Source organism: Amblyomma maculatum, chromosome 8 (assembly GCF_055883805.1).
Source record: "Amblyomma maculatum isolate TAMU_Amacu chromosome 8, ASM5588380v1, whole genome shotgun sequence".
Taxonomy (NCBI): Eukaryota; Metazoa; Arthropoda; class Arachnida; order Ixodida; family Ixodidae; genus Amblyomma; species Amblyomma maculatum.
The window spans coordinates 83709147-83733121 of NC_139351.1; the positions used below are offsets into that span (position 1 = coordinate 83709147).

The 23975-nt window shown below is 42.1% G+C and overlaps 1 protein-coding gene and 1 long non-coding RNA gene across 4 annotated transcripts in view; one reads left to right on the forward strand and one right to left on the reverse strand.

Moving 5' to 3' along the window:
- The first annotated feature begins 65 nt into the window (after nucleotides 1-65).
- LOC146181666 (uncharacterized) lies at nucleotides 66-23255 on the forward strand. Of its 2 annotated transcripts, none has more exons than XR_014700267.1 (3): nucleotides 66-188; nucleotides 14736-14796; nucleotides 22887-23255. It is a non-coding gene; the product is annotated as an uncharacterized LOC146181666 (long non-coding RNA). The 2 variants fall into 2 exon arrangements; XR_014700266.1 differs by lacking the exon at nucleotides 22887-23255 and adding an exon at nucleotides 16206-16394.
- LOC146181667 (alpha-(1,6)-fucosyltransferase-like) overlaps nucleotides 13195-23975 on the reverse strand; it is a 30717-nt gene continuing 19936 nt past the window's right edge. For both annotated transcript variants that reach the window (XM_084576674.1, XM_084576675.1), the window contains 4 exons: nucleotides 23066-23255; nucleotides 17378-17551; nucleotides 16831-16984; nucleotides 13195-14165 (listed from right to left, as the gene is read on the reverse strand). In XM_084576674.1, coding sequence (XP_084432800.1) covers nucleotides 13770-14165; nucleotides 16831-16984; nucleotides 17378-17551; nucleotides 23066-23255 — 914 coding nt within the window. In that variant the 3' untranslated portion in view covers nucleotides 13195-13769. The remainder of the gene's footprint in view (nucleotides 14166-16830; nucleotides 16985-17377; nucleotides 17552-23065; nucleotides 23256-23975) is intronic.

Here is a 23975-nt window from a genome sequence, read left to right on the forward strand (position 1 = left end):
TAATGACTGCCACTGATTGGTAATGAGTAAAATGTCTAGCAATATGTGCTAATGTGTAAAAACGACTTGGCATATTTTATTATGACTGCTAAAGGCTACGAAACGACCAATATGTCAAGCGATGACTTGTGAATACCGCAGCTGAGAGGAAATAGTAAAACGCTTAGCTATACGTGATAATACAATGAGTAAGTATGACTCATCACTACGAAACGACAAATATTTCAAATGGCGATTTGAATGACCGCAAACAACTTGAAACGAGGAAATGCTTAGCTATGAGTGGCAACCGACGCAGCAGGATGTGTTTTAATTATTGCGGTCCCCGGTGGGTACAATGTAGGCAATGCAGACCAGGCCCGGTGGGCTCCCTGTGGGAAACGCAACTGTGCCCTATGTAGGCCTGAAGTAGGCTCCCGACAAACGCCCCGATGGGTTCACTTGGGACCGATTCCGGCAGCCCTTGTGGAGCTGACTACTTTCCTTGCGCATTTGCAAATTTGTATGTCCGCCAGCTTTCCCTGATGGGCCTACTTAAGACAGATTTTGGCAGCCACTCTAAATGAAGGTGTATGTTTGATTTCGGTCAGCGCCATTCAGAACACCATCAGATGACATAGGACCGATGCGGGTTCTACAGTGGCAAGACGAACTTGGGCTTGCCCACATACTCCTACAGCAGTCCATGGAAATCATTTACGGGCTGCCTAGTCCAAGATCTTCCGCTGAATTTTACTAGCCTATGAGGCAAACATTTTACTAAGGTAGTCGCTAGCAAATTCAGGACAATCTTAGATAGGTGAAGTGGCAATTGAGCTATTGTAAATCAGGCAACAATGTGGGCGTGCCCTAAATAATATTTGGGCGTTTCTTTTCGCTTTACTGTGTGCTTCATGTTTTGCTTGTTCTGAGGCCCGAGAGCATACCTTCTTCTAGGTATGCTTAGTATACCTAGGAGAAGGTACACAAGAGGGAGCGAAGCACTTGAACTGGTAGGCGAATATGTGTACCTAGGACAGCTAGTAACCTGAGATCCGAACCATGCAATCAAAATAACTAGGAGAAAATGATTGGGATGGTGCGCGTATGGCAGGAAATCGAAGAATATTACTACCAGCCTACCGGTGCCGCTAAAATGGAAAGTATACAACAGTCACATCTTGCTTCTACTCACCTATGGGACTGAAACGAGGATGCTAACGAAAGGGTTGTACTTAAGTTGAGGACAACGCAGAGGGCTATGAAACGAAAGGTTGTAGAGGTAACGTTAAGAGATAGGAAAAGTACAGGGTGGGTAATAGAAAAAAACTGAGGTTACTGACATTCCAGCAGAAATCAAGAAGAAGAAATCAGCATTGGCAGGACATGTAATGCGAAGAGAGGATAACAGATGGTCGCTTCACTGGATTTCAAGGGAAGGAAAGTGCAGCATTGGGCGACCGAATGTTAGCTAGGCGTAGATGTCAAGTTCGCTGGGGCCAATTGGATGCCGCTAGCACAGGACCGTTTTATTAGGAGGTATACGGGAGAGGCCTTCGTTCAGCAGACTGTATAGTCTGGCTGAAAATGATGATGATCTAGACTCGGTGCTGAGTCAAGTTCACTTCACGGGCCACGATAGCCTTTGCACATGTCCAGTTGCGCTGCCTTCGCACGCACCCAGAAATTATCGTTCTGCATTTATCTCAGTTGCAAACCTAACAGAAGCCAAGTTTTTTGGTGCTGTACTTATTAACACCTCCGTGTCAGAATGACTTCATTTTATGCCTCTAAAATATGTAGTTCCTCTCGTAGTGTTGCGTCTGCGTGTCGCGCAAGACAAATGTTTTTTAAATCCTGTACTTATTTTGTGGCGCATGCCAAAAAAATAGCGTCAAATGAATGTCAGCTGGAGCATAAGAACTAAATGTTCATAAGGTGTAGGAAGTTTAGTATATCCCGAATGTCATCGTATATGAGGTGCGCCATAGCAGAGTGCCCAGGAAATTTCAACTAGGGCGCCTCCCACTTCCCCTTGAAGCCTGGTCGTCGCTGCAGTGATAGAGCCCCTGCCTTAGAAAAGCAGGGCATCCAACTACATCCTAATTGCTGTTGTGCAGAGCATGCCTAAATATTCACTAAAGCAGCCCACCACAAATGAATGTCGAGCAAAGGTAGCAGTGATAGATTGAAAAAGATAAGAAATAGATTAGGGGTTGATATTTTCTGCTCCATCTTCAAAGAAACTTCATCAGTTATGCAAAGTTGTAAATTCTGCAACCGAACGCGTGCTCGCCTGCGTGATGAGGCACCATCCGCGCCTCGCATGCTGCCAAAAAGATGAGTCGTATTTGATTGCCCTGCCGTGCAACAATATCTATAGAGTCTAAACGGGGAGTACATGCAAGCAATAATACAAATGCATAAAAGAAATCTAAGTGACTCGAACGCAGCTGAACGTGCCTTACATTATAACCAGCACGAGGGCTGGACAATTGTCCTTGGAAGAACCTCTATTCTTCGCAAGTGTCGTGGCAGCACTGCAAAGATGGTAGTAGAGGCTCTGCCGATCTCAAAATAAGCAACAAAAATGTATCAGTAACCAAGTGGTGCACCTTGGTGGAGAATAATTATAATTTCTGAACGCCAATGATAAGATGAACGATTCGAGAAACAGGAGAAAATGGCATTAATCGTGTCACAGATGCCTCAGGTGATGTGTGTGTAGTTCATTGTGGTGCTTTGGAACAGTTTCTAGATAGTTCGGTCCAGGGCAATATATACAGCGGTAAGTCAGCACTTACGTTTGCATTGCTCTCGTCTCGTTACTCTCTTACTGCGCTACAATCTCAAGTATGCAAAACCAAGTAAACATTTGCTATATGTTAGGCATTGCTTTGTTTAAAAAAAATGCACCAAATCAATAGCTCGCTCCTAACATGATAGCGTAGGCATAGACCGCCTTCGTGAGACTGCTTGGAATGCTTCCTTGAGCTAGGTCTCCATAAATATGACTTAAAAAAAGATACCAATACTGACACCAAAAGTGGCCGCAATAGCCAGCAAAGACGCATCGACATTGTCACAGAAATATCGTTTCGTTGTCATATCTTAGCGTAGCGAGAGTGAGCACTCGAGCGTCCAAACAATGCAATGACGTAAAAATATTTTTTTTTTACTTTGTACATGTTAACGCAGGGTTAAAAACTCTAATTTCAGTTAAAATTAGAATGATTTAGGTGAGCGATTCCTTCCCTAGTGCAATACGTGCTGTACAGGGAGTACATTCACACAGACGCCGTTTCACTTCAGAGCCTATCATCTTTCTCCCCAGGCACCTTCGTTTTACATTGTCGCACCAATGCTTTATCATGTAACATTACGGTGTTGTAGCCATAAGGTATGTCGATTGTACGTAATTTCTGCGCTTCAACATATGCGCATGCATTGCAGCGCTTTCGTTTGGCTAGTGCAGAAAACTTTCATTTCTGCTTTCTATATTCGGAAACGAACGTAGTATAACTGTACACAGCACGCAAAACTTTATTTTTGGCATATTTTTGTTTGACAAATGTGTGTTTTTGACATATTGTGCAGGAAGGAATTTTTGACAAAAGGTAAAGCAGAATATGAGACTGCTTAGAATTTTCTGCTCAATGCTAAAATCCAATCAAAGACGAAACCATTACGCGTTTTCAAGATGCGCAATCCTGAAATAAGGTGTTCTGGATGGTTCGTTCACATTATAGTGGGTGATGATCCATAGCGCGAAAGACAACTTGCTTTCGAACGTCACACGTTTGAGTGGTGTATTATTCACAGGGGTTTTAATGCCCACTGCAACCAGGGTCGATATTTGATGATTAGCTTTCTCATGGGCACATACGTTTAATACTTATGCCTCTAGACCTCTATTCACCTTTACTACCCGGAAAGCTAGAAAAGCGCTTCTACCAAAGTACCGAAATTATCCATGTCTAGTGCTAATCGAGTGATCAATATTGTGTCTGCAAGCTTCGTAGCCTCACCTCTCCATATGGCTTTCTGTCGCACCCTGGGACGTCTAGCTGCTCTAGAAACTGAGGCCGTTGTGTTTAGGCCCCATAATTGATGCTCGAATTCTATTATGTAATCTCTAGATGCCAGTTTATTAGTCGACCATCTATCCCTCTTAAAAGTGCTGTTAAGCTTTTATTCAGTATTTCGTTTATTCGTTTATCTGTATGAGTTGAATAGTGCGGGTGCGGTAATACCCACTGCATTGAAGAATTTGGTTCCATTAGAATTTCTTTGGCGGGTTAATACCGTAAAATGGAGTTTATTTCTAGTCTGATAAAAATTATAACCCCGTTAACAAACACAATCAGTGCCAATTTTTATATGACATTTAATTTACCTTCTTTAGTAATAAGGTATACAAGTTAGTTACACCTTTTCCTGCCATTCATTTACCTCTCTATACAATACTGCCGCTCGCTGAGATATCGGGCGAGGTTAAAAACAAATATATTCCTTTTGAAGCTTCGCATAAAGCTTTCAATAGAGTACCTCCACAGCCATATTCTATAATATGGCCGAACTAACGCTGGAACTTTCTGTGATAGCAAAGTGTTAAACATAATATAATATTTTGTCCATCGCACCGGTTTCGGAAACGAAGATACGCAGTATATTTTTCAAAAGTAGTAATAAAGAAAAGTTCGACATTTATCGCCAGCTCGGGTTTCTTGCGTTTTCCTATTCCTACCACTAGTTGATCTTTCTCAACTGTTACAAGAAGGCTGCAGCACTTTTAAGATTGACTTCTCAGTACAAAATGCAAATGCAAAAACTGGAATGCTGCAAAACAGCCCCATATTTAAAATATTCTTAAATGTCCTTGCTTTATGCTAATTTAGTTAGTCCTAAATGCGCAAAATGGTTACGGATGGCTGATCGGAGAGGAATTTTGAAGAATGTGGCAATCAGCAATTTTGGCTGCGAATAAAATATCTATGTACTGCATGAATAAACCAAGCTTCTAATTAGGTCATTTCCATTCTCCTTATTACTTATTCGAGTTCTCACTGCAATTTTGTCACCGTATTTCTGATGAATGATGCTCTAAGTATAATAGAATATTCCCAAGTAGCACACATTACGTGGCCCACCTGGGGCCCGTATGGGCAAGTTGGGCTTGGGTAACCACAATAACACCCATGAGGGCCCCTTAGGGATCAAGCGGGCAAGCCCTAATTGGGCTTGCCCCTGCTTTTTCCATCTGGGCATCATATAGGCGCGCAAAGGGCTAACTGATTACATATTCCCACATCTGGCTCTCAAGGGTCCCGCTTGGGAAACTTTAGGGCCGATGCAAATACAATTTGGGCTCTGTGTAGGAAAAGCCTGGGCTAATCTAATTGGGGCGGCCCACTCAAAAGCCGAATAGGTTCCGCGCGGGCCGTGGCGGGGCTAAATACGGGCATGCCCGCACATTGCCTACATGGGACCCTTGAGGGGTACTTGAGGGAAGGTGAGACGAAAATGTGGAATTCATGCTGACAATTCCTGGGCTGCCCCAAATAGGGCTGCCCACCAAAAACCTAGATAATTTCCACATGGCCGTTAGCGGGGCAGGCAAGTACTCCTTCCCGCTTCTGCCCGCATCGGAATCTTGCGGGGCAATTTAGGGCAGATGCGATGCAAATTTGGGCTAAAGCAAATAGAATACGGGCTAGTCCGAATGGGGCTGCCTACGCAAAAACCGAATAGGTCCCGTATGGTTTCCGTCCAGGCTGAAAAGCGAGCATACTCCCACGCTGCCCACACGGGTATTTCTTGGGGTACTTGCGGGAAAATGCAACATATATTCGTAGTCCATGCGGTAAAAATAAGATCAGCCTAATTGGGGCGGCCCATGAAAGGCCATAGTGAGCCCTAAATTGGCTGTAGGCGGGCATACCGCTCTGAAACGTCTCCACCCTATCTTTAAGGCGCCATTTTATTTATGTAAATCATGTTATACCGGCCAATAATTTCCTCTTCTGGAGGTTTCGCATAACTGTCCTAACCATATCTATTCAATGAATACAGACTATCTATGTTTACTCTACAAACTACGTTAATTATGCAGTATCGACAGAAAATATGCAACAATAACTGTTCCGCTTTACGAGTATGTACTGAACGACCTCTAAATGTTTCTACGGCATTACTATTCTGCGCGCAGCACCGAAATAAATATTCAGACCAACATGTTGGGGTGATATAGGCCAGCCCACATTATTGTAGTGTTGGGAATAAATTTCTCATATTACTGAGTGTAGCATACAAGCAAAAAAAAAATAGTGCTAAGTGTTTCACACTTGATTATTGGAACTTGGGCAGCCCTGAAAATGCCCGATTCAACCCATGAGGGCAGCACGTGGGTCAGCCCGAAACGGACTGGCTTTCGCAAATCCCGCGCCTGTACAATTCAGGTATTGGAGGGATTAATCGACTTAAAAATATAAAACCGAGATCAATGGGATGTCACTGCCTGCACAAACGTGGGACCCATTAATGGTTCTGGTGTGCTGCCCACATTCGTCTACCTGGGCTGAATGCGGGCAGCCCTATTTGGGCTGCCCACATGGATACAGTTTGGGACCGATCGCGGCGAAATTGGGCACCCCTCGCGGGGCCCCTCTGGGTACGTGTTGCAAATCCCGCAAGGGGCCCGTATGGGCTGCCCTCACGGGCCCAACGCGGGCCCCCACGTCATAGCCCACTTTGTGCTACTTGAGTTATCTTAAAAATCGAAATACCGTATCAAACAAAGCCAATGCACGGTAAATTAAGCCAAGATGGACTGTTGTGTGTCCAGTGTTTGCTTGTTCATATGCTTGGTAATAGCTTTCCTCTCCATAACACAGGGTACGAAGGACGACGTTAGATATAATGAAAGCAGTGGAATTCGCTAAGAGCAATACGAGATGAATTCTGGCACTCATCAGGATTTCACACTTTATTCTGTTGGCGCACGACGACGTCTGCACCCACTGTGAGAAATATTTCAGTGTTGGGTGCATCCCGTGCATTAACGACGTCTAGGCATACAGAACTCTAGGTGTACGACACTGCCATGTCAAGATATTCGTTGTAGTTATTGGTGAGAGCTAGGTGTAAGCACGCAAAGAAGAGGCCTGGAGACGGAGTGGTTTTGTGCACTGATATTGTTTCGGAAACCGCTTAACGAACCTCACGAAAATTGGCTTAAATCCACACTTTCTTAAAAAATATTTACAATTACCTCCCATATATCGCGCAATACCTTGATCTCAAAAATTGTGAAAACGGTAGCAGCAGCATGGTATTCATTAATAAATGTTCATTCTTCGAGTTCTTGTTCGAAACTGGAAATCGGTCTGTGTTTCTACTTCTTTCTAGAAGAAGTCTAACTCACCGCTGTCAGACAGTACCGATAGGTCTAAACTGTCTACTCTTTTTAAAGCCTAATTGATGTAATTTCTCCCCTAGCTATGTGCTTAAAGGCCAGGTATTGTACACCTCAGTTCAGGCGTTCAGTCGTGTCCGACTCTTCGTGACCCTATGGACCATGTCACGCCACGCTTTCCGGTCTCTCACTATCTTCTTAACATCACATAACTTCATCTGCAGTGCCTCGAGGATGCCATCTAACCATCGCGTTCGCTGCCTACCCCTTCTCCGGCGACCCCCAACCTTTCCCAACATCAAATCTTTCTCCAGCGACTCCTCTCTTCTCATCAGATGACCAAAGTAGCTGAGCTTTAACTTTAGAATTTGACCCTCCAATGAGCAGTCAGGGTTTATGGTCGACAATATCGACTGATTTGATCTTCTGGCAGTCCAAGGAACTCTCAAGAGTCTTCGCCAGCACCACAATTCAAACGCGTCAATTCTTCGGCGGTCAGCCTTTTTCACAGTCCAACTCTCGCATCCATACATCACTGTCAATTAAGGTGATAAAGTATATACCCATCATTTAGCTGTTTGTGACTTTCATTGGTCTCTCTACGAAAAGATTGTGCTAGATTTCTGCTTTTTCGTAGCCAAAATTTTATTTTCGATCCATAAATGTTCAGGCCTAACATCTGCTGGGGTGAGTTGATGAAAACCAGCAGAGGATTGATCTCAAACTCAATCTGGTCTTGTACCTGCTGTCGTCGTATAATTCCTTCAAATGACATAATTTCGACCAGCAATATAACTTTCTACTATAACCTCATACGCTCTCCTTTCCTTAGAATCCAGGGTTTTACATTAGCCAGCACACGTTATGTTGCTTAGCAATACCTGCAGTGTCTCGCGTATTCCTTGTTCTTGATTTCTAAATGTTTGCCAATACCTCGCGTATGTTCTCCGACTCCTAGGTGACACCTGTCCTTTACTATTCCTTAGCAATGAGCATTAGCCACCCCACACATTTCGTTAGCCACCCCACTCCAACCCCATATGTGTTCGCCTGGAATATAAAGCTGTTACACACTATTCTCTGAGGGATACTGGTAAGATCACATTCATCTTTTGTAAGTACCAATTTCTCTCCGTCTTAAACGTTTGGTTTATTTACTTCACTTTTGTGGTCGGGTTCGGTCACTATCCGCACCAGTGCACATAAAGGGCGTCCCAATCTATCATAAACTGCATTTTTGTTTATACGTTACTGAAGACTTTATAAATCCTGTGCCTATCCATCTGCCGCAGTGGCTCAGCGGTTAGTGCAGTCGGCCGTTGAACCTAAGGATGCCAGATCGGATTCCTGCCACTGTGGTGGCTTTTTGGTGGAGACGCAAAGCATGACGTCGGTGTGCTGGGTGGTGTCAGAACACGCTTGAACTCGATGCGGTATGCATTTTCGGAGCACTCCCCCAACTGCACTTTCTCTCTTAGCCTTGTTGCTTTGGGACATTAAACCCCATATATCAAACCATGCGACCAGTCCTGTGCATAGCGTAGTGCCCTTCGTATCTTGGTCTTAACACCCCCGTTGCTCGTACCTTGGACAATGTCGGTGAATCGCTGGTTACTGAACATTCTGAAATAACTCTTGCCGCAAAGTATTCCAAGCAGAGTTGTATGAAGCAGCTGCTGAACCATGCAAGATAACGATGGGTTTTAGGTTCACAGCGTCAGGTCAATTTGCCTTCTATTATCGCAACGCCTGCACGTTATTATCAGTGGAAATCCTTAGATAGGGAAGACACCTCAGGGAAATGAGAGTGGGTTGACTCCTTCAGAAACGTAGCTTACTGGCATTCTCGGTTTTGCATACTGCTTGAAAAACCGCTACAATTGGCTGTCATATTTCCCCTATTCATTTCGACCTCACTCTTTGTCGTAGTGCTGAAAATTGTTTTCTACACATTTTCAAAAATCCATATTTCCATATTCCAGAGAAGTGCTAGGCTGAGATATACTAAAATTTACAAAAACGGCTTTATGTTTGACTACGAGGAAGTTTTCTGTAAAGCGTAAACACATGGCACTTTTGCTCCAGAAAAGAACAGTTACCATCGAAGTGTTATTTTCAGATTGAGTTCTTTTTTTTCGCCCAAACTGTATCATTTCTTTAATTTTTTTCAAAACGCCGCGATTTTATTGAACTATACTTAATATTTTATCTGCTGTATGAGACAATTTGCAATGGTCAATAATGCGTTTGGTCTCGAATAGAACCGAATAAGGCAAACAAAATATATTGCAGATTTATACCCTGTGCTGCAATATATAAGTAATAGCTGCAACGCTGAGGTTGTTAGAGTAAATTTAAAAATGGCATTCATTACATCGGTAACATAACTAATAATGAACAAGTCGAGTTTGTTTCTTGCGAAGTTACTTATTGGATTCGATCGAAACATTTGCTGTCCACTATTCCGAGCAGTGCTGCCAACACACTTCAGAAGGTTGAAATTACTCTCCTCAAAATCCTCTAATAAAAGTCCGTACACATGCCTTCAGATGTTCCTGATCAAACGCGTTAATAGTAGCCGTTCATCTTGTTCTCTGCCTCTTTCTTCCCAGGGTCGACGCAATGCACCGAGCTCTATATTTTTAACGGCAGTTATTCGGCAAAGAAACTACAGTCAGTAGAACAGTTCATCCAAATACCAAATAAAACATTTTGATCTGACAGTAGAGAATTGACATTAGTTAAATAATGCGTAACGTTGTCTGGAACAAAGTGCAATAACGGAGAGCATAAAACGTCCAATGGATGTTGCAAATTTATCACGCATAGAACATGTGTCATCGCCTTGCATGTATTTCATTTGCAGTGGCTGGTTCTAAGACAGCCTGAATTAGCTTCAAACATTGGGGCTGTGCCGCTCGATTTAGGAAATAAATATTTATTTCTGATCTGATATTTCTAATATCCTATAACTCTACTTTCTGCTTTGTTTCCATACCAATTCTTACTTTGCGTGTTTGTATCTGCTGTTTAACGGCCTCTATTATTTTCCCGTCCTTGTGTCCTTTATACATATTAGCTAGCTTAGAATTTTTCATCCATTGCGAGCCAACGCTTGTAAGTACTTAAGCTGCCTCTCTGTCACTGTGCAGTTTCATAAGCTTTTCCTGATACAATAGTCCTCTGCTTCAAAAAATGTTGAAGCAATGCTGCTTCCTGTACCACCTCATCTGTGGTTTGGCCTTGCGTATCTAGTGCTACTCGACCAACAGCTTCCAGCTTCCCTGCTTGAGTGTAGTGGCTTTTCTGCTGCCGTCCACGTGTCGACTGGGATGCAACGCATAGCAGCGATGATGCACATGCCGGCGCTCGCACCTCGCGACCAATGCCTCCGCCTCAATTTAACTATGCTTTTTTGTACAGACTACAGTGGCGGTAATAAAACCGGAGGTTGCATCACATTTACTACAACAAACGCGAACAGAAAATTTTGTTTTCCAGTGCGAAATACTGATAAGGGATAAGATAAATAGAAATGTTTCCGTTTATTTGTTTAAACTGTGCCGCCAAGGAATATGTGCTTATCATAAGCAAAATGTACAGTCTTTGTGAAATCTATAGAGACCAGGGAGTCTGCTTTTGAGCAATACCACGTGGCTCATAATGAATTCCCATGTTTCCAAACTTGCTGAAGGCAGACGATTTTTTGTCTAACCCTCTGTAATGACTAGGACATCCACGATTGTTAAAGAAGCTATAATATACGGCTTGAAAACAAACCAACCGGACTCTAAACATTTGACAAAAGCTGCACCTTTGTAGTTCGGCATAATGTGACATACAGCCACGGACAATTACAGGCTGGAAAAAAAGGGTTCCACCTGAATGGACATCGTTCCTACTTGGGAGTGCGTGAAAATGCTTTGCATGCTTGTAACGCTTTATTATTAATATAAACAGCGCGACCACGAAGACAAAGGACAAGGACAAAGCCAACAAAGTATCTTTGTAACGCATTGTTGCCTTTGCGGCTTCCAGCCTTTTGGAAGCTTTATTAACAGAAAATTAAGGTGAAAACCGCAGAAAGCATGTCTGGTGTATGTTAGTGCTTTGGAAAATTCCTGAAAGAATATGCTTGCCTAATATTTTGCGGGACGTACCTTCACCGCTTTACAACTGGGAGCCCAGAACACGCCTGAGTTCAAAGCTGACAGCACATCGATACAATATTTGACGTTAACAGCAAACTAGGAGTGCCGAATAATACCTGAGTTACAGTTCTGATACAAATGCAAAATATTTTGTAGTTTCTCGAACATACATTTTTCCTCGGGTTGCACTAAGAGGAAAGGCATAGCCAGCGCTTTCGCGCAACTGCTTCTAACTTGATATTATGTCCATATTTGAAGTTCTTCTCTGAAAAATTGTATTAGGAAGCGTTCTCTGGACGCCGTGAAGTAATGATAAATGTGATTTGTTTTTCAGAAACTCTGCCATGAGATTCCATTATCATGTATTGCAATGAACAGGCAGCCTAAATACCTTGCATGCAAAATTTCATAGGCATGTTGATGCAGCTGCTGAAGTTACTGCTCGACGCAATTGCTTATCGTACTAAGACTGAAGACTCTGTGAAGTTGTCAGATTCGATTATCACATGAACAGCTAAGCTAAAAAAATAGTAGTGAGCCCTCCTTTTTAACAATTTGTCACAAGACCACTTTGGTTGGTGATTTTGCTGGATGGTTTATTCAGTCTAAACCCCTACGTCCCTACAAAATCAGAGGCTTTCCCACTATATATGGTAAACCCTTTGGTCATGGTATCATGAATAATGGGAATAACTTGCTTAGATTCACGCGAATGCTGTTTTGAACTTCTCGCATATGAATGTTTTGTATAGATCAGACAACCTTCGTCCAAAAAATATACTCTCGAACCCATTTTACTTATTCCACAGCCGCAAACGCTGCACTCCGAGTAGACCATCCGCACGCCCTCCGCTCCACCGACAAAACAGATCTATAATGCCAACTTGCATATTATAACTTACATAATATATCTCATCCTGTGCCGACACTGCTGGGCACTCCCCGTTTTATCTCTTTTACAGCCATGAGCCTCAGTTGCGACTTGACACTGTGTTCCGCACGTCAGGTCATCCACCTTTTGAATAGGCCCGTGAAACCATTTCTCGTACCGACAACGCTCGTCAACTTCCACGATCTCTCTTGCAAAACTCTCAAGCTTCTGAACAGCGCAATACAAGAACCGCCAACTGGACACCTCCTTCCTACCTGGGTCCCTTTGTTGCTCTGGGTGCCTTCTCGCCCTGTTGGGCCCTCAGAAAACCTTCTCTCCCTCTATGTGGGCCCGTGTCGTGCCCTGATCCAAGTCACAGCCTTTGCTTATGAGATTGAATCTGTTTTCTCCCAATCCACTATCCCTACCGCACACTCCGGTATCATGCACGTCTCGCGACTTAAGCCCTAGAACCTGCCATACTCTGCCACTCGCTAAAGAGCACCGCGACAGTACTAACGAAGATAAGGCAGAGCAGGAATAAAGATGTAGGCACACCAGCGCTGTGTCCTCTGTGTTTTTTCTCCTCCTTCAGGCTATTTTATCCAACATAAACAAGACCTAGCCCCTTCTCAATGCTTGGAAATAATATATTTGGTTTGCATGGACGCATGGTTTGTTTCCAAACGCTATCTTGCCAGAGGTGGCAAGTGATACGCATGTTCAATTGGCGTATGCGCCTATTCTCGGACAACCTCACTGGTTGTCCAGGAAACCCCTGAACATTAGGATATGAAACTTCATGGTGCAAAAACACACAAACACCTCTGACAGTAATGGCACCCGACAGCCCACAATTTCGCCTAATGCAGTTGAACTGTGCGAGAGAAGCTGTTCTCTTCTAATATACTTTCGTGGGTATATGTTGAGTATAACAAAATATTCAGAGTTTAGCAGCGCCAATGTCGTCCATAGCGGCAGATGTGTTCTATGTCCTGTAATATCATGAAAGTATGGGGACATAAAGAACATGAAAAACTGGAGGTGTACGAAAAGCCTCTTGTACGTTCTTTTGTTTCATGACAGCAAGAATTGATGCTCTTTTTGAGAGCTTCAGCAGACAAGTGTTAAAATTTAGAGACCAGATGTAACATGATCCTCAGATATCGCAAACATTTTTCAGCTAATTAAGTTTAATTAGCTGGATTTTATTACTAATTTTACGCAAAATAGCTAAGGTTTTACTTTTTATTAGAAATCTCGCGTGTCTCCGATTTTATGGCAGGTTGACTAAAGCCAGTCTAATATTACCCACTTTCGCGCATAAAGATAATCATGACGCGGCCGCCCATACCTAGTCAATCGCGCCTTGCGACGCTAGATCACTACTGTTGAATGCCGCATAGTTCATAAAAGGAAAGGTCTGTACAGTCTTGAAACGAGGAAACACGGAGGCATCGGCGTCTACTGACGTGCCCTTGATGCGGCCTGTGTTAAACCCGTCGGCGTGATTTTTTCGGACAGCCTCCAGGGCATAGGCATGATGGCCAACCTTCTCTAGTAGATAGCCTGGAGTGGACCACTGTACCTCTCTACGCAGAAGGCGCTCGTTATGGTACAGTGTCCGGCGGGGTGGAAAAAGCACCCATGCATAATTATATAAAACGTCCACAGTCACTGTCTTGAACGTAGCATCAATCCCGGCTTCGGCGTGCAGAGCTTGCATCAGAGAGTAGGCAATGCGGCAGAACTGCGTAGACATGAACGTAAGTTTACTGCTTGGAAATATTATAGCTAGTAAAGAAAAGCATGTGAGTTTGGTATATTAGTGATTCTACAACACTTTGAATGAACAGCGTTCTCAAATTGTGGTGTGCAATAATTCGCTTTTGCTATACGTTATGATATCAGTCCTGTTAGCTAAGTTCGAAGAGTAAAGGTCCAGGAAAGGCGTTGGTCCCAAATTAAAAACCCAGTAAAAATAATTTTTTTCATTCCTAGAGAGGAGTTTATTGTTTTCGTGTAGATTAAGTGCGCGAATAATCACTGTCAGGTTGACTAAACCCGCTCTACATACAGTACCGTGCAAAGCACCAATATTATCACCGTATCACAAGTTCTTCTGCAACTTAATACCCTGCTCTTTTCAACCATTTCCTACCCTTCGCGTCTATACGTTTTCTCTTCTTGGCATTACTTGCACATGCAAGCTTCATTTCTTCTCCTTGGTGTAACTCAAAATGCCACTACACATTGTGTCCTTGACCCTCTCTGCTCTCTTCCTATTTCCTAATGTTCTTTCTGTAATTTTTTACATCAGTTGCTGCTTTGCGCATATTTGATTTGAGCCATTCTGTAGGCTTCAATTTTGAGCTCCATAGGTGAGTATTGGAGTTTGATCCTATTGATTACTTTTAGTGTATTATTTCTAATTATTTTATATCTTGTAAGTTTGTATGGTATTTGAATAGTTCTTCATATAGTAATGTGTCAAATAATACAGTCACGTTTCTTCTGCAATTGATTCCCTGCAAGGGTAAAGTATCTGTGACAAAATGATAATGTTAAATTGTTTTGCTGCATGGCGGTGCACATGGTTGCCAGAATATGCACGCCGTCGAAAGACGACGTCAGTATCTGGGCTATAGAAGGACGATGCCAGGACATTCGTAATATTTTAAAACAATTGAGTTTGACCTATGTTTTATAGTCCCGCACCAAAATCCCTGATTTATGTTCCCACGAAACGACCTATGGACCTTTCTTATATTTTCAAAACACATTTTACAGGTAACCAAACGCGCGGCGCTTCGTAGAGGACGTAGAAATTGACACATACTATTACGCAACTACAAAGGTCTGCAGTAGTTGTTCGTACTGAATTTAGCTATTCCCTAATTGATACTGTAATCTATAACAAGACCTTAACATTGTGGCTACATAATACAGAAGTACAGGGAGGCTGAAAACAAAATGGAGACCTAAGGTGAGACCACAACTGCGAAAGTAGAAACGAAACACACGATTGTAGCGGTAATAAGATCTGAAGAAATATAAAGGAGGTTTTCAAACGTATTTAGTAAATTTGTTTTTAATGAATCATTAGTAAGATTATCCCAACCTCTAATCGTTCTGGGGGAAAATGAGTAATTGCATTTGTAGATTCCCAGTCGGGTAAACCACAGAATGTTAAATATGACAACCTATTGGCTAGTTTTGTCATTAACGTCAGATTTTTCTGTAATTGTGTAGTAGTCTCCCGTAGTTCTGTAGTATTTCCTCTAGTAGATTTTTTGTTGTTGTCTTTAGTTTTGTAGTAAGTTTGTTTCATAAGTACTGAAAACTTCAATGTTACTGCACAAATACTTGTTTTCGCAACGAGTTTCCTGTGAGAAACCACGCAAAAATTGTGCCACATTAAATGAAAATTTTCTGTTGTTATTTTCCGACTGGGTTCATGCGTGCAATGAAGTTGCTCTAAAATCAAGCCCCTGTCTTGAGTAATATCTAGACAAGAATGACATAATATTTTATTTGCCAATATTTTTCTGGTATTTCATCGATTTCAACAATAATATAAGACAACAGATGGGGCACCTGTGAGGGAGAGGAAAAAATCTAATTTGGTTGAGATTATCGACAGGCCACATATATGGGCTGCAGATAAACCCTCCACTTTCGTTGAACTCTTTGTTAGAAATGTTAGATTTTTTTTAATGATCCCATAATAAACGGCATATTCTAACTTGGCGGGAATAATTATGTAACATGTTAAACCCTGGGGAACCAGACTGCAGGCCACCGGGCCAGACGCCGACTTCAAGAATGACCACCTGAATGCAGGTTACGGCCGGACCCACGCTTCACGCCAAACGTATCACTTTTGCTAAGGGGTCTATTAACCCCTACAAATCATTACAGTTCCGCTGTAAAAATTTAGGGCTTTAAATTTATTAAACATGTTCTGTTATTTGCCTGACGTGACTATTTTATGGGTAATTGTTCAATACCGCGCGCTGCGTTCCAGAAAATATGTGTGACCGCCGTTTTCACCTAAGGCATGACTGAAGTATACACGACCATAGGGCCCAGAGCTCCTTAAGCATATATGCATATTCGAGAGCAGCAAGCATTTGTATTGCTTTTTTATCACCTAAACCTCGTGATATGATAAGAAAGCAAGGAGATTTTTTTTTTCAGTCATTGGAAACAAGCCTGACAACAGAACAGAACCGTTGTGTCTTGTACCCAATTACTGCCTCGTGTAACTCTTAGTGTGCAGCACGTTTATGCCACAGTGTGGAATGCTTTGAAATTCTAGTGTGAAAGGCTCTTTGGTAAAAATTCCTAAGAACATTTTCAAAATGTGTGCTATTTATGCCCTAATCACCAAGACGACATAATAGTGATCTCACCCCGGAAGACAAGGCACAGATAAGGTGGTCAGCCTCAGCCATCAGGTAAATGTCAGTTAAGAGGGCAGGCAGAGAAGAGTTCCGTTTCCTGTTTTTGATGTGATAGGCGTCTCTTGCGGCCACTTTGTTTGATATAACCGTGTAATTTGGAAGCCTGCAATTACAAAACTCAAATGACTGACTATTCCTGAAACAAGCAAACATATACGCACATACTGCTGTCTCAAACCGAGTGTGTACATCCGACGCAAAAACCAGTAATATTAGCCCTTAACATCTTTGTGCAAACAAGTTCAAATCATTTCTCAGCCCACATGCACTACTCCAAGAGGAAAGCAGATATACAATCATTAATCCCGCGTACCAAATCACGACAATTTAGCAAAGCCAGCAGAGAAAACTTGCATCTCAATACTGGGCCAGAAATACTTTGAAGAAACAAAAACGGAAGCATCATATTAGAGTATGGATACTGAGAAACATGTGACTGCGACTAAAAAAAGTGCCGTGGGGAAAATGACCCGTCTGGTATATGGTAATCACCTACTTAGAGTTGATCTCCTCTTCAACAGCTGGGTCATCTGTAGCAAGAAAAATTCGCCTTTGGACGTTTTCCCCATTCAGTGTCAACTTGTTGTAGAATTCTTCGGCATGCTGCATGTAATCAGGAGCGTAATGATAACCGGTCTCCACCCTTTTCTCTCTGCGTCGTACGTGCACCCTGGGAACAAGTGGAAGAAAAATGCTGAGACAGTCATCCAGCAAATTTCTCACAGAGCATAAAATAGCTAATATTGAAGACATATTAATAGATTTCGTGCTCTCTAAAAATTGCTTACTAGTTTCTCTTTTTGGGAGCAAAAAAATCATCCAAAAGCTACTAAAACGAATACTTAAAAAAGATACCTTCATTGATCTATTTTAATGGAAAAATAAAGCGTTAACCATTATTATCCTCATTTATTTGAGCATCATGCAGCCATGTCGCAGAGTAAGAATGTGTTGTACGTTCAAGAGTCTAGCCGTAATGGAATGTGAAATCTGCCAATCATCTTATAATTTCTGTAAAGCATATTATCAATTGAAAAATGTTTTTCCTTACACTGATTTTAGAACTGCCTTATGCTTCTTTCTAATTTCTCCCATGTCGAGCAGATTAAAGTAAATATAATATTGCGATGTAATTTATTAGCTAGAAATAGAAAAATCTTAGCTTGCATGCTTCGACAAAGAGCGCCACCCGAATATCTTATGTAATGTTCGTCAAAGGTTCTAACCATGACGTAAGGCAAACTGTTTTGATCAAGAAGGAAAAGCTGCATAACGAGCATATTCAATTGTTTGCGTTTAGAAGCGCAAAGCATCAATATATAAGTTAAGGCCTAACTGTTCCTTTACTCTTATTAAACATAACTCTTCGAGAAAGATGTCAATATTGTGTTAATTTAAGGCATGTTTCAAATATCAAGGAATTTAATAAATATAATAAAATCAAGCGTTTAGGGCACTCGGCACAGATGTTTGGCGAATGATCGTCTCACCCATTCTGTACAAATAGTTTTGAAAAGGGCATGAAATAAGGCTTCAGGAAACATATGTTAATGTAAATAAAAGGATTATTGAGGCAGTTAAAAAAAAAACGAAATATAGCGACACTCAGGAATGTGCTTTAGCGTGCATATTGAAATATGCAGCTAAAGTCTCTTCTCACCTTGGCTACAGTTTCTTTAACGGCATGCATGCTTTCTTTCAAGTATGCTTGCTTCTTACCGCGGCACACGCCTTCGAACGTCATCTCCTGCACATTTGTGACCAGCGTAGTCAGCTGCTCACAGTGTACCGCGCGTGTCGCGGAGCGCTCCATATGAGTTTCTCCACTATTGTGTCCTCGTCTACATGTGTGCATAAGTCGGTGTGCAGCGTCACGACGCAGCCCGTCAGGGAAATGCTACGATAACTGAGAAGACTATTAGCCGCAATATCTGGTTTAGAACAAGCTATGCTAGCTGAGAAAAGGACAGTCTTGGTCATTTAAAGTTGATTCACTCGAGGGACCGTCCTTTCGCGGTCCGCGCATCACGTGGTCACAGTTCCCTGCCATGTGAGGCACGGTGTCCTTTCTGTGGACCGGTGAAGCAAGAAATAACAACTGCATTTTTTACAGTAGGGTTCAGCTGTTGGCCGCGAATCTATGCGAACTAGGTGTGGCAAGAAGCCCGTACCTGTTAATGTTTTGATTCGCTCACGGAAAAGTAATGCTTCACAGCAAGCACGTTGCTTGTGACTCGCACAGCAGTGACAAAAGAATGAGCCCGGCCTTCACAATCAGGCGGTGGAGATTGTTGATTATTTGGGCAAGGGTTGCAATAAACTGAATGAGGAAATTTGGTCATGACAAGGTCGGTAGGCCTCGGGTGGAAGCAGACAGTACCTTGTCGTCTTCCCTTTCCTGTTTTCCTACATTGCCAATCGTTTTAAAGTAGTCAGGAAACTTCACTTCGTCCAGTGCGTCTGCTGCTTTTTCGGTCCACCGACCCCGCTTGACGGCAGCAGACAAGATCAGTTTTCTGTGACATGTGAACACGTGATGCTCGGCTCGTTGACCTACGGCTCTTCGTATGAATCAGGCTTTACGGATGTACATAGAAGGGACGGCCTCTGTACTGAGGAACTGTTCTACAATAAAATTCAAAAATACTTGATTGATATGCTGAGTACACATTGATACCGTTTTTATCGTTGCTCTATTCCTATTCTATTCCTATTATCGTCGCATCTCTTCCAGTGCGCCAGCATCGGGCATGACATCAATGAAGGTGCCTATTGATGAGAACGTGGTGTATAGAAGCATGCCATTTTTTACCGCCTTCTCGCATTTTCGCGGCTATCACGTAATACGCTAGCTTCTGGCAGAAGGCTGAAAATATTCTTACGAACTACAATTGGGGACAAAATTCTGCAAATAATGGCTCGCATGACGATATGCCTGAATAAGAGGTCAGTCCCACTATAGTAGTAGGTTCGCATTCATGCAATCAGAACGCATTTTGGAGAGCTTTAAGGGACTCCACTTGTGCGCAGTGATATTTTTGCTTTCAATAGTGACGGAGGGCTACTGGAAAAAAAAAACATTTTCCAGTTTTATATTTAGAAAGTTGAATTATATGGTTGTGAGCAGAATATTGAGCACAATATCGCTTTTGACGAACTGTTCTACGCCAGCGTCTCCTTTATTTTTACCAAGTCTGCCGAATACGGCCAATCCGACTTTGCATGGTCCTCTCATATCCTCCTTTCTTACTGTGGTCAGTTATTGGCATAATATGAACTTTACCTTTGTAGGTGAGAAATACCAGCTGAGAGCATGATGAAATGCAGGAAAGTTATTTTTGTAACCTTATTTCTTTCTTAGATACCTTATGGTCATCAGGATACATGTCAGGTGTTGTCGCATCATAGAGCGTGCCGTTCGTGACCCTGGTTATCGTTCAGCTGCTGCTAGAGCTGGTTTTGAAAGTAGGCACAAACAATTGGGAGCGCACCGACTTAAGGTGCGAAAGACTGTGGCGGTGTGTTGAAATATCGAGTGTGCTTAAGATGCAAGCTGGAAAATTTCGGCAGGGGCAATGATACTTAGTACAGAACTATAAAATCAGATGGTAGGTAATATAATAATTTTAACAATTTTGGTTTAAATTCACGCAAATTTTGTTGGAAGATACAAGAATCAGATAAAGCGCGGTAAATATTCTCTGAGGAGGCATTTTTTCATATATACCAGGTATTAATAGCTTTCAAGTCGCAAAACTATTTTCCCAAGATAATCTGTGTTCATTACGGCGGCAAAGATTTTTCTCTGTGCGCAACAGCTGACGGCTGCAATTGTTCGAAGAATTAAAAAATAAATTCCGTTCTCGAAAGCGTGGCGCTGGACAATATGCAAAACACATACTGTCTGCAAGTTATATTGTCAGCTTGGCATCTCGTTTGTGTCTGCTGCGCTGATGGGATTCATCTACGGTCAGCGAGGCTATTTGGCTCGTTATAGATACAACGGAAGATCTGTGCGAGTGAGACTCTTTTGTAGGTGAAACGAACGAACAGTACAACACGTAACTCTTTATTCCTCTCGCAAGAAACAGTAGTGAGTGACGAAATCATTTCAAACAACGCCTAAAGAATACTAGTAGCGATGCTCAAACGATATGCGGAACGAACGCCGCAGATTCCTCTGCAAAAGGTGAGCTGGCGTTTATTGAAGTACCACGCTGCTGTTGAAGCGAAAGCGACGCCAGAAGTGTTATGAATCAAGGATCTGAGAATCTGAAGCAAGAATCTATGAATGGGAGGGAGCGATAACGAGAACCCCAGCCCCGAGCGGTCGGAGGCAGGCATAACGAAGGTGCCCTGCTTTAAAAGTAGCTCCACATGCGACAACCCATTGAAATGAATCGCCTCGATGGCTCCCATTGCCAAGCGGGCGATCCGGCTGCCATTGTAAAAATAGAGGATGCGCAATGTGAATATCTCTAAAAAGTGTTAGGTGCATAATGTAGGGCTAGAATTTAAGCATACTTGCAGCCTGTGTAATGTAAAATTCCTACTTTTGCTAAAACAATTTTCTTTTTGTTTTTATGCAACAAGACAAGGTTTGCTGCTGCTGAGATTTGTTAAAAGCGTTTTAACTGTTGCATGCGGATAATTCTATTTGCACAGCAACTCGTGCACAGATTTACGTGTACAGATTTTGCTACGTGCTCCTCAGCTCTAGAGCGCCGCAACCTTCATTCTTCATTCTTCCTGATTGTTCTAGTACTCCAAACAGCAAAGAGAATTAGTAATTCGAGAACAGAGTAATAATATCCGGGTTCCTCAGCTCTGTAGTTGAACGCCCATACTAAGCCACTGCGGATGAAATGAAATGCATTTGAGTGCTATGCAAAAGATAGGACGCCGGCATCAAACAGGCACACGTTAAACCAGGAAATTTCACTCTACAGCGTGTAAAGAAGCGATCTCGTTTATTGGTGCGATCGCACCAGCCTTAAAATTTCAAGGTCCACACACTTGTCAAAACATGAACTACACAGCCAATCACTAGTTTGCAAGGCATTTTACCTCTAGATACTCATGATTTCTCCCAGTAATGAAGGCATCTCAGGCAACCGCTCTGAATTTAAGGGTCAAAAAATATCGCTTAATAGATTAGGCATTCATATGTTGAATGGAAAGTCTGACAACTTATGTAGAAATTATGCTTGAATCAAAAACCTCCTTTCGCAAATATCGATAGCTGTATGCCGAGATAACAAATATACCAGCGCATTTTAAAAAGTAGATTTATAAATATGGCAGCATCGAATTCTGGATGGTATACCGTGTATGGAATTAATGACTTTGAATAACAAAGCGCAGTTTATTCATTGTACTTGTTCGACTCTATGGACACAACGTCCGCGATGCTACAAAACCATGCTATATCATTATTAAGCTTGAAATATTTAAAATATGCAAATTACGTTAAGAATAAAATGCAAAGTGATAGGATAGCTTAAGATATAATAAGAAATCATGAACAAAACTGGTAACTTCTTAGCATATTTCAAATACCATTCTATATGGTAGCTGCGGTGTTTATTAGACACCGCTAAATTTTAGCGAGTCATTATTTGTGTTTTTCTCCATAAAACATTTTTAGACGGGGTTAAGCAGGATAACCATAAATATAGTTCTTTTTATTATTAGAATGAAGAACAGGCTGCATTTATTCTATGAACAAGCATACGCGCCTGTATCACAAAATGGCATAGTCACCAACTGCATTATGTTCAATACAGGAGCTCCAGGTGGCATCCTTGTTAGCCGCTACAAAAAAAAAACCACGGCGCTACCATTCCCCCAATTTGACGGCATTAATTGAGTAAAATCATACATTCCTGTCTAAACTATAAGTTATTCCCTCCTTATTGGCGGCATGTGGAGAGACCTATCATTATATACCCAAATCCTTAACTCACCTCTTTCTTTCTTTCTTTCTTCATCGTTCTTTTTCACAGCTGCTTTGTGTTTGACTTCTACAAATTCATGACCACGTGTATAACCAGTACAAGCTCCAATAAGCAACGCTGAGAAGAATTTATCTTCAAACTCAGTGTCGATATTGGTACTTTTCACAGATATACATGTCTGCCAATGAAATATATGCACGAGTATAATAAACACAAAATATACTCACGCTACGATTGGATGTTTGTAGCCATTGTCCTTTTTAAAATCCTCTATTTGTTTCCGTATTGAGTTCTGAAGTCGAAGGATATAGCGTATAATCTGGCCATACCACCAAGCATAAGGATCTGCATGGTTTGCAACTAATCTCTTCACAAAGGATGCAGGAAGATGAAGGAGCGTTGGGCGTTCTTCTATATCTGGGGAAAACATATTACAAGGAATAAAAACAATGTTAAAAGTGGCAACTTCAAGCATAATGCTTTTCTAATAACCAACCCACTGAGACTTCACTCCTCGAGTAACAAAATCGTTATATGATGTACAAAAGCATTGCGAACAGTTGCAACTCTACGGGGATGCTGACTTCCTTAATTAGTCCATGTTTATTTTGTTAGACCTCTTTGCATACATTCGCCTGCCACGAAAATATGTTGAACACATAACGCTGATAAAATAGCTGAATTACCCGAAGCGCCTGCGTGTCCTGATCGCAGCATGTCCGACTTAGCAACAAAAGTCCTCAAAATTTCGAAATAAATCTCAACCACCGAAAACTCGTTTTTATAGAGGTTTTTTTTTTATGGCACCGCGCCACGTGTAGTCACCTCATTTCGATCAATCATTATTGTCTCGCACCCACACCAGTGCTGCCGTGTTCTCAACTAACAGTGGACAGACTGCTCTGGTGTTACATTATTCTCCATCTGATGCTTGCAGACTAGTAGTTGTGACTGGGGGCTCATAAATACACTGGGCTGTTTTTTGAGCGAACTAACCACTGATTGAAGGAACACTGCAACAGTGAAATACTGTCGAACTAAGTTATTTTTTGCAGAACAAAGAGTGTTCGCTGATTAAATTGGAAATTGAGCTGCTTCTCCGGACAATGGATAGAATTAAGAAGTGAATATGCGCAG